Genomic DNA, 13,812 nt, shown 5'->3' with positions numbered 1-13,812 from the left:
GCCGAGGAGGACGAGGGGGAGAGTTCAACCGACCAGGTGCGAGTGATCGGTCTCGTCTTGGCCTTTTTAGCAATCGTCGTGCTTGTGGTTCTCCTCTGCGGTATGAAGACCAAGAAAAAAAGCATACCGATGCAAGAGCCTCCGAAACTGGAGCCAGAAGAAGCTCCACCAGCTCCGGAAGATTTGCCCGATGCAGGGATGAAGGTGAAAAAAAAGAAGACCGCCAAATGCAAGAGCTGGATGCGCAGGAGCTGTCGGCCCATCCTGCTCCACAACGAGGCCAGTCTGCGGAAGTACAAGGAGAACGCCGAGAAGGAGGTGGCCGTCCACACCGAACGCACTCAGCGGCAGATCGCCGTGTGGACGAAGGCCAGGGAGCGGGATGCCCAGAAGAAGAGGGACAGGCTCGAACGAAAGGCCTCTAGGATATAACTCTCCAGCTTATTTTCAGATTTTCAAATACATAGTTATCCAATTCAACCATAAAATGAAGTATGAAAGCTCTTTTTGAAACCACAAATAGTTGCATTTTCGCATTAGCATCGGTTTATTTTACTTAGATCACAATTAATATTGCTGTCTTACGAGTTATTGTGTTGCCCAACAACAACTTGGATTATACAAATATCTTAAGCAGCTAGCAAAATACTTGAAATAAACTTAACTTCGAAAAACGTAACACTTTCCACAAAAGATGTGCGTACTAAAATCTGAATTCGCTTTCCAGAACTTTTGCTATTATCGTACACATATAAAAACATTTTTAAGGCAAAATGTGTAAGTCACGTTCTTGATTGCATACAGCGCCTAGTTTAATTTTTGTCTTGTATATATGGTTGTAAATATATGTATTTGTTTTTGTTTTACTATTATATTATTAGTTTTTAGCCATCGAAAAGCAGCGATGATGAAATGTATTAAAAATGTCTTTTTGTTTGGATCTGGTACAAAAGTCGGTTGCCCTTCAAGCATATCATATATCAAGTAATTAATTAGGTTTTGTGTAAATTTTAAAAAAGTTATTCGACAAGCCAAGTGCTCGATATTCAGTAATTGGTTCATTTATTATGTTATTTAGGTATACGTAAGGCTCACTCGTAGTACGATTAATCTGTTGTTGCGAGATCATATTTATCTTTATGTGCGAGTGTGTGCTGGTGTGTAAAATAGATTTATAAAACAAACACTCACTTAATGTAATACAATCAACTAGTTATAACGAATATGCAACTAATAACTATGCCATTTGCTCAGTTAACTTTACAAGTATGTAATCTGCTCTCGTTTAAAGCTACTTCCTCGTTGTGCAAAACATTTCGATAATATGATAGATAACATTTCAAGATGACGTTCAGCAAGTTAGGCCTGCTGCTTGGTCCAAGTTTCCTATGTACAGTCGCTGGCGAGCCTATGTGAGTTTCTTGGCCCATTTGAGATCGTCATCGCGGGGCTTCAAGCCCGTGAAATGCTCGATGATCAGCTCGAATGTTGACCAGAATCTATGGGATAATAAAAGACAATATAAAACTTTTTCTTGGATTTAGGTTCATTCAAACCTGATGCGTTCCAGTGGCCAATTGAGCCATCCGGTGGTGATGCAGAAGTACGTCTCGTGTGGTGCCACATGGTGGATGCGGTGATGCTTGCGCGGCAGGATGATGTGACAGCTCTGGAGTAACAGGACCCACCTCGGCAATCCCCAGTAGGTGTGCGACCACTTGTGTATCTACAAGATACATTTACAGATACAGATCATACAGATAGAGATTGAGTGTAACTGGCGGCTCACCTGATTGGTCATAGCCACGAATATGGAGCAAAGGAACACGTAGGCTATCCAGCCGAAGTGCTGCTGGATCTCACTCGGTGACCGGATGTAGAAATAGTGCGCCAAGTAGCCGAGGATCGGTATGCCCACCATGAAATTGTCGCCGTTTGTCTCGATGAAATCGTGACGCGTTATCGAAGTCGGATCCAGATGATGTTCTCGAAACGGACGCAGAAAATTCTAATCGAAATTTGTTTATAATTAACTCTAAGTTTTCGTTTTCCAAATCATTACTTACCTTGCCAATCATGGGCAAGTCCACGGAGCCCCACGTATCTGCCGCCCAGTGCACCAAGCCGGAGGCAAAGTCAGCCGTGATGATGCCACACAAGGCGGATAGGAAAGCCACACTTATCCTCTCCAGGCGCAAGTGCCTGACAATTAAAGCCAGGTTGATAACCATCAGGCCGATGCAGGTGTACACGCAAATTATTTCCTGTGCACGCTTTCCTGTTTCAAAATAAATTGGATTGTAAAATTGAAAAGAGTTGAAGAACTTCAGTGATCGTATCGAATAAAAAATATATCGGATGTCATAGAAACCATTAACAAATATGTATGCCTTGAAAAGTAATATATCACATATCACATATGAATATATCTCTTCTCAGTTCCAATCACCTTTTTTATAGCATACTTTTTGGAACTCTTTGAAGGGATCTTAAATCTCTAGAGATTTCTGTAGCACGTACGTATATCTTTGGTCTTAATATAAGGGATGCCATAGAAACCATAAAAGAATGTGTATGCATTAATAAGTTAATATATTACATATCATATCAATATATCTCTTCTCAGTTAAGTTTCAATCACCTTTTTTATAGCATACTTTTCGGAACCTTTTTAAGGGATTTCGAATCTCTGGGGACTTCTGTGACACGTACGTATATCTTTCAGCAAAACAGTTGCATTGGTTCCGAGAATAAGCAACCAAACTAAACTGTTAACTAACCAACTGAGGTAACACCGCTGTGGGCGTTGGTTAGCCTGTGGGAAAAGCTCACCTGGACTGTACAACGAGGCCAGTTCCTGGGCGCCCTTATTCTGGGGTCCCCAGCGCGGCGAAGTCGATGCTATGGTCGCCGCAGTAGTTGATGTTGTTATGGCGCCAGTGGTGACCTTTTGGGGCTCCGGCTGCTCCGACTCCTGATCCTTGGTGGTGGCGGGCGCCGAGTTGCCATTGGGGTCATCCTCGTACATGGAGTTGGCCAGAATATCCTTGTCGCTCTTGGCTGTCATCGTCTGCGGATAGAGATGGATAGAGATGGAGGAGCGGAACAAACAACTTGAGGGCCTTGATGACGGCTCCCAACTGATTGGCAATGCAATGCCCGGAATTCAATGTCAGGCCATCGACGATTCGATTCGAGTCGATTCGATTGCCTGTGAATGCCGGCATCTGGATCAATTGTTGGTCGCCTCTACATAATTAACGATTGCGCGGAAAACCAGGTGGGTGGCGTACATTTATAAATGATACATTTAAATTTTAATTTTTCATTTCAACTGTTTTGGAGAAGTTGCGTTAACGAACCGAACCGGTCGCGTAGCTCCGATGACCTCTGGTCAACTGGTCAGGGAACCCCGGCATGTTGCTTTTCTGTTGATGTCATTACCTCCAGCTGCACCGACCACCAACCACCGACTACCTCTCTGAAACCCAAACCCCTTTGCAAACTAGACGGGTCACGCAATATTTTTTGGACTTACGACGGGTCCATGGGGATGGAGAGGCGAGCTCCACCAAACGAGTTGAGTTGTCAGTGGCGGAGGCGCGGTCTAAAGGTGCCTTAATTAGGCAAATTGGTATTTAAATTGCCGAGCGGTGAGCGCTATCACTCTGTTTTATTTTGGGGCAGGTTGGAATACTACGGTGGGCCAGAAGGATTATATTTTTAGCAGCTTATTTGTTTCTTTGTTATTCGGTTCTTTATATTCGATGTGTTAGAACCCGGTGATAAATGGGCTCTAACACGAAAGGTGGGCGGAAAACGGTGTATAACAAACAAAGTCTCATTTGGGATCGGTATAAGTACATTATATTGTTATTGGAGGTAAACAGAAATGTAAACTAATCTTAGGGGATTGCAAACTTGATAAGAATTATCAAGGACAGACCAATCATAAAAAAACGTTTATCGCAAACTGATCATAAAACAATACTTTGAGTTATTCCACCAACTCACATTTAATGTATTTCCCATTTCCACTAATTGCACTAGATTTTTTACCAATTAAGGATACTGAACCCCCCGAAAGCCAATGGGAAATATCGAAAATGTGCCGGCAATTACATTAATTGGTCCTTTTGGAGTCGGAAATATTACACAAATCAACTGATTCGAATGCCCCACAGGCCATCTGTCATTAGGACAAGTTAATGGTGAAAGCACATTAATCAAAACTGGCAACTACCAATTGATAAGGCCCACATGCAAACATATACTCGTATCCACTAATGTTACGCAGGAGACGCGAAGGACACGTTGGCACGAGGAGCCTCAATCTGACGCCCCCGCAAAGGCAAACATTTCCGTGTGACGTTCACCGGGCAGGATAAACAAACGACGGACGGTCAGGAGGACGGAGTGAACACCAGTGGAGCGCTGATTCAAATTTCAAAAATAAATGCGAACTGCCGGAGTTGTGGTCCCCAAATGGGGCTCTTCGGCTGCCGATAGTGGGAGGTGGGTGGTGGGTGGCGAGTGGTAGGAAGAGGAAACCAAAATGAATGCGAGAATGCCGACAACTAAATTCTTTGGCGCCGACTTCAATGTCGCCCACGCCTGCTCTTGATACCCTGCAATCAGGGGATGATCATTATTATCCTAACTACTAACTTATTAAAAAAAAAATAACTAAAAAATAATAATCTTTAAAATATTTATTCTCCTGTTAAAAACAAAATATATTATATCGAACTATAAACTTTTTTAGTTTTGTGACCTACATAAATAGGTAACAACTAACCCATAAATTAGGTCGCTCGAATATAGAGAACTCCTGACTACCAGTAACCCACGTAATTATTGGTTTGTTTTCCGCAAAGGGCATATAAAAAAGGCGTGCAGCCAACAGGTATTAATTTGGTACAACGTAACCACGATTATCCTTGTGGCGCCGCAGGAAAATAACAATTTACTACTTGATATGCGCGAAAAAAGACACTCAAAAATGGAAAAGTTTTTTTTCGTGAGGGAGTGTGAATAAAGGTGTTCTATTCTTTATTCGTGTTTGGTTTTTGGTGACAAAACTATCAGCTTTCGTTCGGCTGCCAACTGCGCTCTCGTTTTTAAATATTTGTTGTAGTTGGCATAGCGGTATTAATAGCACAGTTTGTTTGTTGTGGCGACTTTTTGCAACTGATAAGGAAATTTCAACGCGTCTCTATTTATAAAATCAGCCAAAAATGTCTCTCGTCAAAGCGATTGACTCACCTGCTCGCAGGTGTTATTTTTTGTTTACCAGAAGTTTTCGGTTTTTTTCTTTTAGCAACAATTAAAAGTAAATGACCGTCTGCCAAGTATTGATTAGAACCAAAAAACTTATGCATGCACGCAAGGAATTATAGAGCTTTGACTAACGTTGGAATTACAGCGAACCTGGGCGTCGGCGTCCTCTTTTTTTGTTATTTTTTTATAGTGGCATCCAAAGGTAAATAAATGCCGTGTTTTTTTGTATGCACGTGATTAAAGGCTGCCCCACCGCACACACTCACACACACACGCACACCGCGCACTCTCGCACACACACACACACGCGGGCGCAGGAGGTGCAGTAAAAGTACCGCTACTTTGCACCAGTAAATTCCGAAAGAAACTAAACTAACGCCAAACCCAATCGTACGTCGAAACCAATTTCATTCATGCCCCAATGTCGCAACTGTGTGGGTAGCTGCGGGTGTGTTGGTGTTGGCGCTCACCGTTACGTTGAGGGTTTTAGGACTTTTGGTTTACTTACGGTTTTTCTTTTCGGCGGTTCCAAGCTCCACTATCAACAATACCTTTTGCTTTTGAAGAATAAAAATATTTAATTTTGACAGCTAAGCAAACGCAAATGCTGTTTTGGACTTTTTAAATACCAACCGCCAATGTAGTAGTGAGGGCGTTTGATTTGACCCTTATTTCCCACATCCATAAATTAAAAACAAAATTATTATGTTTTCGGTTACTTCGGGGAATACCCCAATGAGCGATCTTCCATCCCTATATGCATCGCATATCGATATTTTAGTAGCGTTGCCATTGTACACAAATCAGCTGTTCTACCGGCTGCCAACATTTGAAACCCATGCTGGCAACACTGCTGTACGCAAGATAATTTGTTACGTCGTACAAAATTTTGTAAACTCGAACCAAGTTTAGTCAATTAAAATGTTGCCCATCGCACGTGGAGTGTATGTTAGTCTAGCCAATATAACACGCAGCAGTCGTGGGGCCTTTCATACCGCCAGTGGATTCCGTTGCAAGGCGGAGACTTCAACCGAGGAGAAAGAGGCCGAGTCCACCAAAGGCGATGGTGAGGAAAGCTCCAGTGGTTCCGCACACGATCCCAAGGATCGCAGCAAGGTTATCCCCGTGGAAACATCGATGCGCTACTTAAAGAGTGCCGCCTACAAACAAACCTACGGCGACGACTTTGTGTGGACGCAATATCGGTAGGTCGTATGCTAATCTATGATTGATCCGACACTACCAATGTTAAACTCTTTTAGGCGAAACCATAAGGGCATGTATGCACCGAGGAAAACACGCAAGCAGTGCATTCGCCAGAACCGCATCACCACCGGAAATCCCTGTCCCATTTGCCGGGATGAGTACCTGGTGCTGGACTACCGAAACACGGAACTCCTGGAGCAGTTCATCTCGCCACACAGCGGAGATGTGCTCAGTTACTCGAAGACGGGACTGTGCCAGAAAAGCCATCTGCGTCTGATGGTGGCTGTGCAGCAGGCCCGCGATTCCGGATACCTAACATACGACGTGCCTTTCAGGGAGTACGATTACAGCGAGTACTACGGCCAGGAGCAGAAGCAGAAGGCTTAACTTATAACTATGTAAATCTTGCTTGTAAAAAAAAATATTGTTAAAGGAAAAGATGTTGCCTAATGATTAATGGTTGTATTTGCCTTTTTCTAGTCCCTCTAAAGTTTACCAAGCGGTGATCAACGTGAACCTACCATAAATCAACAGACGTTAGTTATGTATCCTAAAAATTGGATAATAAGATTATGGCCTTTATTATTTTGAAAAGAGCAACCTTATTTTAAAATAGGGCATCTTAACGGTATAATTTTTATTGACAGCAATGTTTTGGTTTTCGGAAAAATAATATGATTTACATTTATTTAATGGATATAGGTTTTATTAAAGTCGAGTAAATTTTAAGTAAGAATTTGACAAACCTACGAAAGTTGAATGTTTTCCTTGTTTTCACCCTCAATATCCACCTCCAAAAGTCGCTGATAGGATCGCTGAGCCAGCAGCTGATCGGATTCGTTGAAAACGCGCACATTTTTCGCGCAATTGTTGAAGCTGCAATTGCCAAGCAAATTGTCCTCGAAGAACTGCTGAAGTTCGCTAAATTGCTTCAAAACCAGTACCTTCTCTGTTTTTCCCACTCCCAAGGCGAAACCCTCGGCCATGATACCCACTTTACAGCTGTCAAAGCTGCACTTGCTTCCCTGCAGATTCAGCGAAACTGTCTTCTCCAGCAACTCCATTCCGGTCTTGCAGTTTTTCAACTGTACGTTTCCCAGCTCGGCGCAAGATCTCGGTCGCATTGAAATACCCACGGCAAAGTTCTCGATGAGGCAGCTCTTGAGTTCCACACTGGCCCCCGGCATGCAGACAATTCCCTCCTGGGTGCTGGAGTTACCGTCGCCCAGCAGGCGGCATCCGCGCATCGTCAAGGTGCCGTGGCGCAGCAGAATGCCTCGTCGGACGTGGCGACAATCCAGGACCAGCTGCGACAGGGTGTAGTCTCCATCAATAACCAGCAGAGTGCTGTCCTCATCACTGGAGCCCACCACTGGCAGCTTGGAAAGGTCGAGAGTGGGATTCAGGATCGCTTCCGGTTGGATCAGTCCACTCAAACTGCCGTTGTCGTTAAGGTGTTCCAGGAATTTAATGGTGTGCTCGCCGGGCGAAAGTAGTATGTGGTCGTTGCTCTGGCAGTTGCTCAGCACATCCTGCAGCGTGTTGGCCAACTGTACTTGCGACTCCGCCCTGACCATCGACTTGGCCAGCGTAAGCAGATCCAACTGCTGCTGCAGTTTACCCGGCGCGGTAACGACATGGCTAATTGGTGTCCGTTCCGCCAAGAAATCATCTGCTTGTCGCGTACTACCGAATGAGCTGCGAAGTCGCTTTATGCTGTTCGACTGCAATTCACTGTAGGCCCGCCTCATCTCGGGATTCTCCAGGATCTCGAATTCGCTTTTTATGATGGCCATGCGGAGGTGCAGGCACATTAGATCAGTCACCGGCAGACTAGACGCGTTGAGACTGCTATTGGCACGGCTCGTTTTTGGCTGCTTCCTCGCCGGTTCCGCCGCATTGTCATTTAGTTCCACGGCCTCGTCGTCGCTTTCAGCATCGCTGAGGTCCAGCTCCAGGAAGTCTAGGCGTTGCTGGATGTAACTAGCCTCAGCGAGGAGGGTGCGCATGTGCAGAGCAAGTGGACGGGGCAACCGATTCTTGTTGAGATCGCAAACCAACTGGATGCGAGCCTCCAGATGCTGCTGCACCCAGTCGCGGTCATCGTCGTAGTCCTTGTCCCAGGGCATCCAGATGTGCGTGTAGAAGAACCTCAACCGATCGATGCACTCCGCCGTGGTGTCCACGTTCAGGGCGGAGTTCTCCTGCTGCACCGTGGGCCACAACTCCACTAGGGAAACCTCGTTGCTCTCCGGTAGGTGGACATCGTTGTCCTGCACAGCGGTGACCACAAAGACCGCCTTTAGTTCCTCGAAGATCACCTGCTCCACGTAGCCGTAAACAATTGTGGGATAGCGCAATTTTAAATCCTCACATATGACGCGCGGTATTTTCCAAATCGCCTGCCAACCTTCGGTATGTGTATATATGTGCGAAAATTGCAAAACGCGGTTTTTAATTGGTGAGTCTTTGTTTTTGCACGAGTGTGGGTGGCTTACCTGCAGGCTCTATCTTTAGCTCTACGTAGGATTTCCACTCAGATCTCACCTGAGAGGCGGGCATTACGGCTCCCTCCCACGAGAGGACGTCCTCGGCCTCCTTAAGGCGTTCCAAAAACGATTTCTCAAAGGTAAACACTTCCATTTTCAGCCGCTTTATGTAGATTGAGGGAAGTTATTTTCAGGGCGTTTAAATTTTTTTGAAATGTGTGTGCAGGCTGAAGGCTTCGATAACGATTCAGCGGGCATAGGTATCGCCAGTGCAACCATGCGATAAGGCAACTTAGCTACTTCTTCTGCAAATCTGACTTTAGCCGTTTTATGCAGAGTTAACAACGAAATGAACACGAGGCATATTATTTGTTCAATATAAACAGTTACAAACAAGAAATAATTATTATTTTGTTTATTTAATTTCGTTTTTTTTTTTTTAATTTGAATAAAAAATTGGTGAACAAATTCGCTAAATTTCTAGCTACTTCTATGCTTTTCTGAATGTTGGCTACTTTTGCTATCATAAACTGTCATTACTATTGCAGTATCGATGCCATCATATGTTTTAAGTACTCAGTGGCGGTGTTTTTCGTGTAAACAATATTTATTTGTAAAAATTATTTACAATGGCTTCAAACAACATGCCCGAGGAAAATTTTGAAGGCGGCGATGTAAGAATATTATAAAAAATTAAATTTTTCGTTTGATTAAATCTCAACCCTCTTCTTAGTTTAACTTTGATGACGATGCGGAGGATGACCAGTTTGTGGCCACCAATTCAGGGCGAAAGCGTCTATTTAGCAAGGAGTTGCGTTGCATGATGTTCGGATTTGGCGATGACAAAAATCCCTACACGGAAACCGTGGATTTGCTGGAGGATCTGGTCATAGAATATATTGCCGAGACAACCCACCGAGCAATGGAAATCGGTCGAACAGGTCGCGTGCAAGTGGAAGACATTATCTTTTTGGTGCGCAAGGATGCTCGCAAATACGCCAGAGTTAAGGACCTGCTCACAATGAACGAGGAGCTTAAAAAGGCGCGCAAGGCCTTCGATGAGATTAAATATGTGGGTGAGTATCGTCAATAACAAGCAAAACAACCTCACGATCTGGATGTAATTTATTCTTCAAATTTCTAGGCACCGAGGGCAAGCTCAAATGACAACGGCCCAAAAAAGCCCCGCAAAATCCAGGAACGAGCCAATCCTAGCAGTAAGATCTACAACACAAATTATCGTCTATGTTTAATACTCTAAGCTAGCCCAAAATAAACTAATCAAAATAGTCTTCAATGTCGATATCGGGATTAAGTATATCATCGCCATAGGGCTCCAAATCGATGCCATTCAGGATAAGGTTCTCGCAGGTCTCGGCCAGATCAGAGTTGCCGATCAGTATGGCTCCCCGGAGTCGGCCATTCTGCAGCACAAACTTGATGTACTCCTTGTTGCGAGTGCAACGCACCAGTATTTCGTAGTCTTTGCCCAGATCCTGTCCGTTAAATCGTCCCAGAAGGACGACAGGGTATCCAAACAGCTTGGTTACATGTCCGAACAGCTCGAAGCAGAAGTCTTGGTACACGGTTTCGTTTTCACTGGCTGCTGCCATACTCCTGCCCGCCATGGAGCCCATTTGACGGGCCTGTGTCCACAGACGCATCTGGAACCAGTGCATCGCCGGCGACCAACTGGCCGTGCAGACATCTCCGGCAGCATAGACGTCTTCGAGGTTCGTACGCATCATTTCATCAACGGAAATACCCCCGTCCTCGGAATACTTTAGTGGACTATCACTGGAGTAATCGTGTCGCGGAAGAACTCCCGTGGCGGAAACAATGAAATCACAGTTAAGTTGCTCCGAGCTGCCATCCTCGTGACCCAATTGGATTCGAAGACCGGCTCCGTTGGGTAGTTCCTGGTGCCAGTCTATGTGTGATTTGTAGTAGATCTTCGGTAGGCGTCGATCTCCCGCTCCAGAGGCTCCACTCAAATCAAATGAGCTATGCCAGTCTGGACCCAAAGCAGCTCCCTGTTTGTTGTTTTGCTCCCTTGGCAGCAGTTCACCATAACGCATACGTTTGATAGCCGTTTCTGGGGAGGAGTCCTTTGCATTCACCTCGCTTCTGGCCAACTGAAAGAACTCCGCCGCACCTGGGTCCACAAAGGTAGCTGAGATGTGGGCATCCTTCACCACCCAATGTACATTGACGTCCTTCAGTTCATAGGCGAGTTCACTGGCAATGCCTCCATTTCCCAGAATCAGGACATCCTTGGCTGTCGCCAATTTGCGCTGCAGTTCCACGACGGAATCTGTGTCCCGAATGCCAATGATATGGGGTTCGATTCCCGAGCCGCTGAACAATTTGGGAGCTCCGCCGGTGCAAAGACACAAGTAGCGATACTTGATCACCACACCGTTTTTAGTGCGGATAGAGTGCTCCCTGCTGTTTATGTGATCCAGTTGGTCAACCAGTGTTTCGATTGTCGCTCCCATTTCGGAGACATCCTGCTCCCGCACATCAAACTTGTGTAGATAGCGTGCAACCGGCACCAAATTGGTGACGCTCTTCACGATGCTGGACTCTGTGAGCAGGAGAATAGAGGCAGTAGGTCGGCAGATGGCTAAGGATTCGGCGCAGCTTACGCCAGCGATTCCGCCACCAACCACCAGGAATTCGCACTCGCGCTGCATCCTCTGATGAACAAAATTAAACTAAAATCACGAAATAACGTACATGATTCACTAACGGCCGAATAACCAGCTGATATCAAAACGATACAGTGGAACCTGGTGCTTAAAGATTAATATTACCAAAAATAATTCAATATTCTAAAAGTGGTAAAATAAAAAAGTGGTTATACAGATTTTATTTTTTAATGACAATATTATGTACAATGCATAATAACAACGAATAGTTATGAAATTTGAGAGGTTTTCCTCGATTTTTTTATTCGACTTTTAATTACGCTTACGTTTTCGCGGAAACAAGCAGCTGTTTTTTGTTTACTTTGTGGCCGATAAAAAAAATACCGTAAGACCACTTAAAATACTAAACCGTTTATGGACCCCCTTTGGATGCCTCTGAAATATTTATGGTAGCAGTATCAGCCCAACGCATTCAAAACAAGCGACTTTATTATCAGTTAAGTGCTTGCCCCGGTATATGAAATATAAGGAAGAATGTCCAAGGAGCACTGGATGCGGGATTTGCCCAAGGAGCTGAGGGATCTGTCGATCATTAATTTGGCTATTCCAGGTACGGATGAGATCACCCCATTAATGGAATTAATTAAGGCGTCACACCATTCTAGTATAGGTTCCCACAACTCGATGACATATGGAATTAACAGCAAGTCCAAGCTATCACCAGATGCGGAAACTTCCATTCGGCGCTGGCATCGATTCTTTCCCTGCTTTGTGCGACGATGGAGCAGGACCCAAGCCTGCGGGACCATAGAGCAACTGCAACTGGGAGTGCGATACTTTGATCTGAGAATCGCCCAGAAGGACGATAAATTCTACTACTGCCATGGTCTCTTTGCAATGGAGATCTTTGAGCCGCTCTTGGAGATCCGTCAGTTTCTGGACTCGCATCCCGACGAGTTGGTCATTCTCGATCTCCAGCACTTCTACGACCTGACTGTGGCCCATCACCAGCGGTTGCACAAGGAGCTCATCCAGTTTTTCGGCCAACGGGTGTACTCCACCGCCGATGGTACCCTCAAGGATTGTACATTGAACCGTTGTGCGGAAATCAAACGCCAGTTGGTCATCATTTACCGAAGGTGTCCCATTCCCTTGCCCCTTCGGTTTTGGCCTAGTTTTGCTTGGCCCACTCCGTGGCCAAACAAAGCGAGTGTCAAGCAGCTGCAATCCTTCTTGGAGGACTCGCTACTGTCGAGGCAACCCCAGCAGGGATATGTCTCCCAGTGCCTTATTACGCCCACTGGTCGCTACATTGCCTTCCGGTTCTTCTTCACCCTAAAAAGCACTGCCAAACGGGTGGACAAGAAGTTGCAGCCCTGGATTAAGGAGCAGATTCCCGGGCCCTTTGAGCCTAAGGAGGAGCCGAAAGTAAACGTTTTCCTTGCCGATTTTGTGGACCTCAAGGATGGCCAGTTTTGCGATTGGGTGTTGGAGCTAAACAATAAATTAGAGGAACGATTGGCTGAGAATCCGAGACAGGAATATATTGAGAATGGGGATTGATAGTGCATATTATCCTGCATAAGGTAATGCGGAAACAATCCGCGCCACTTTGATTTTGATACCTAATTGTTATAAAAAACGTGATAAGCTTTTGTGTAACCAGGACAATTCCTTTTTTTAAGCCTTTCAGTGCTATTTATTAATGAGCAAATATGTACAAACTCGTTTCAAAATTAAGTTTCTCAAAACTCGATTGACCTAAAAAGATAGGTTATTGATTTGATAAAATGATTATATTGATTTTTTTAACGAAATAAGTCGCTCAAATTATTGTCTGTGAAATGTATTATTACGCAAGCTGTTTCCGATTGTTGGTGCTATTAATATTTTATTTTTAAAAACCAATATACAAAAATATATATACAGTCGACTCTCGTTAATTCGAAACTCGAGGGACTCTTGAAATATTTCGAATTATCGAGTGTTTGAAATATCAAATGGTTCGAAATTTCGAAATTTTCGAAAGAACTTTGTTATACTGGCTTGCTTTAAAGCACAATTCTGCTGCTCACACTGCTCAATAACTTTTTTAAGAGAAAAAGTGCATGAAATACTTTTTCATCACTTTCGTTTTGTAGACATAAGCTTTGTAAGGTATCAAATGAGGATCTTGCTTCCTTAAC

General features: G+C 44.5%; 7 protein-coding genes across 11 annotated transcripts; 4 read left to right on the top strand and 3 right to left on the bottom strand.

Moving 5' to 3' along the window:
* Window positions 1-3: 3 nt before the first annotated feature.
* On the top strand, window positions 4-512 carry LOC108098375 (the record flags this gene model as incomplete). Its single annotated transcript, XM_017201235.2, has 1 exon — window positions 4-512. A coding segment is annotated over one exon (429 nt), but the record flags the coding sequence as incomplete, so codon positions are not given.
* Window positions 513-523: 11 nt separating this feature from the next.
* Window positions 524-5,906, bottom strand: LOC108098374 (plasmanylethanolamine desaturase). Of its 4 annotated transcripts, none has more exons than XM_017201232.2 (6): window positions 5,789-5,906; window positions 2,833-3,070; window positions 2,067-2,278; window positions 1,790-2,008; window positions 1,557-1,726; window positions 524-1,499 (listed from the first exon to the last, which is right to left on the bottom strand). In XM_017201232.2, exons 2-6 carry the CDS (start codon window positions 3,065-3,067, stop codon window positions 1,409-1,411), a joined length of 927 nt encoding a protein of 308 aa, XP_017056721.1. In that variant the 5' UTR covers window positions 3,068-3,070; window positions 5,789-5,906; the 3' UTR covers window positions 524-1,408. The 4 variants fall into 4 exon arrangements, with proteins under 4 accessions (XP_017056721.1, XP_017056718.1, XP_017056722.1 ...); XM_017201229.2 differs by lacking the exon at window positions 5,789-5,906 and adding an exon at window positions 5,413-5,644; XM_017201233.2 differs by lacking the exon at window positions 5,789-5,906 and adding an exon at window positions 5,431-5,644.
* Window positions 5,907-6,094: 188 nt separating this feature from the next.
* On the top strand, window positions 6,095-6,943 carry LOC108098359 (28S ribosomal protein S18b, mitochondrial). The gene is made up of 2 exons (XM_017201205.2): window positions 6,095-6,485; window positions 6,543-6,943. Exons 1-2 carry the CDS (start codon window positions 6,202-6,204, stop codon window positions 6,871-6,873), a joined length of 615 nt encoding a protein of 204 aa, XP_017056694.1. The 5' UTR covers window positions 6,095-6,201; the 3' UTR covers window positions 6,874-6,943.
* Window positions 6,944-7,027: 84 nt separating this feature from the next.
* On the bottom strand, window positions 7,028-9,223 carry LOC108098358 (protein nessun dorma). Its single transcript, XM_017201203.2, has 2 exons — window positions 8,985-9,223; window positions 7,028-8,896 (listed from the first exon to the last, which is right to left on the bottom strand). The coding sequence occupies exons 1-2, from the start codon at window positions 9,127-9,129 to the stop codon at window positions 7,233-7,235; spliced, it is 1,809 nt and encodes a 602-aa protein (XP_017056692.2). The 5' UTR covers window positions 9,130-9,223; the 3' UTR covers window positions 7,028-7,232.
* A 288-nt stretch (window positions 9,224-9,511) lies between these two features.
* Window positions 9,512-10,272, top strand: LOC108098377 (transcription initiation factor TFIID subunit 13). Its single transcript, XM_017201238.2, has 3 exons — window positions 9,512-9,649; window positions 9,709-10,051; window positions 10,120-10,272. Exons 1-3 carry the CDS (start codon window positions 9,605-9,607, stop codon window positions 10,140-10,142), a joined length of 411 nt encoding a protein of 136 aa, XP_017056727.1. The 5' UTR covers window positions 9,512-9,604; the 3' UTR covers window positions 10,143-10,272.
* LOC108098376 (pyridine nucleotide-disulfide oxidoreductase domain-containing protein 1) lies at window positions 10,083-11,749 on the bottom strand. 2 transcript variants are annotated; one of them, XM_017201237.2, is made up of 2 exons: window positions 11,624-11,690; window positions 10,083-11,562 (listed from the first exon to the last, which is right to left on the bottom strand). In XM_017201237.2, exon 2 carries the CDS (start codon window positions 11,471-11,473, stop codon window positions 10,253-10,255), a length of 1,221 nt encoding a protein of 406 aa, XP_017056726.1. In that variant the 5' UTR covers window positions 11,474-11,562; window positions 11,624-11,690; the 3' UTR covers window positions 10,083-10,252. The 2 variants fall into 2 exon arrangements, with proteins under 2 accessions (XP_017056726.1, XP_017056725.1); XM_017201236.2 differs by having other exon boundaries at window positions 10,083-11,749.
* A 307-nt stretch (window positions 11,750-12,056) lies between these two features.
* LOC108098334 (PI-PLC X domain-containing protein 2) lies at window positions 12,057-13,554 on the top strand. Its single transcript, XM_017201167.2, has 2 exons — window positions 12,057-12,236; window positions 12,297-13,554. Exons 1-2 carry the CDS (start codon window positions 12,161-12,163, stop codon window positions 13,187-13,189), a joined length of 969 nt encoding a protein of 322 aa, XP_017056656.2. The 5' UTR covers window positions 12,057-12,160; the 3' UTR covers window positions 13,190-13,554.
* The last annotated feature ends 258 nt before the right edge of the window (window positions 13,555-13,812 follow it).

This window comes from Drosophila ficusphila, unplaced genomic scaffold (assembly GCF_018152265.1).
Source record: "Drosophila ficusphila isolate 14025-0441.05 unplaced genomic scaffold, ASM1815226v1 contig_712, whole genome shotgun sequence".
Lineage (NCBI taxonomy): Eukaryota > Metazoa > Arthropoda > Insecta > Diptera > Drosophilidae > Drosophila > Drosophila ficusphila.
Note: the sequence above shows the minus strand (reverse complement) of the source record. Positions and strands in the feature narration are given on the sequence as shown.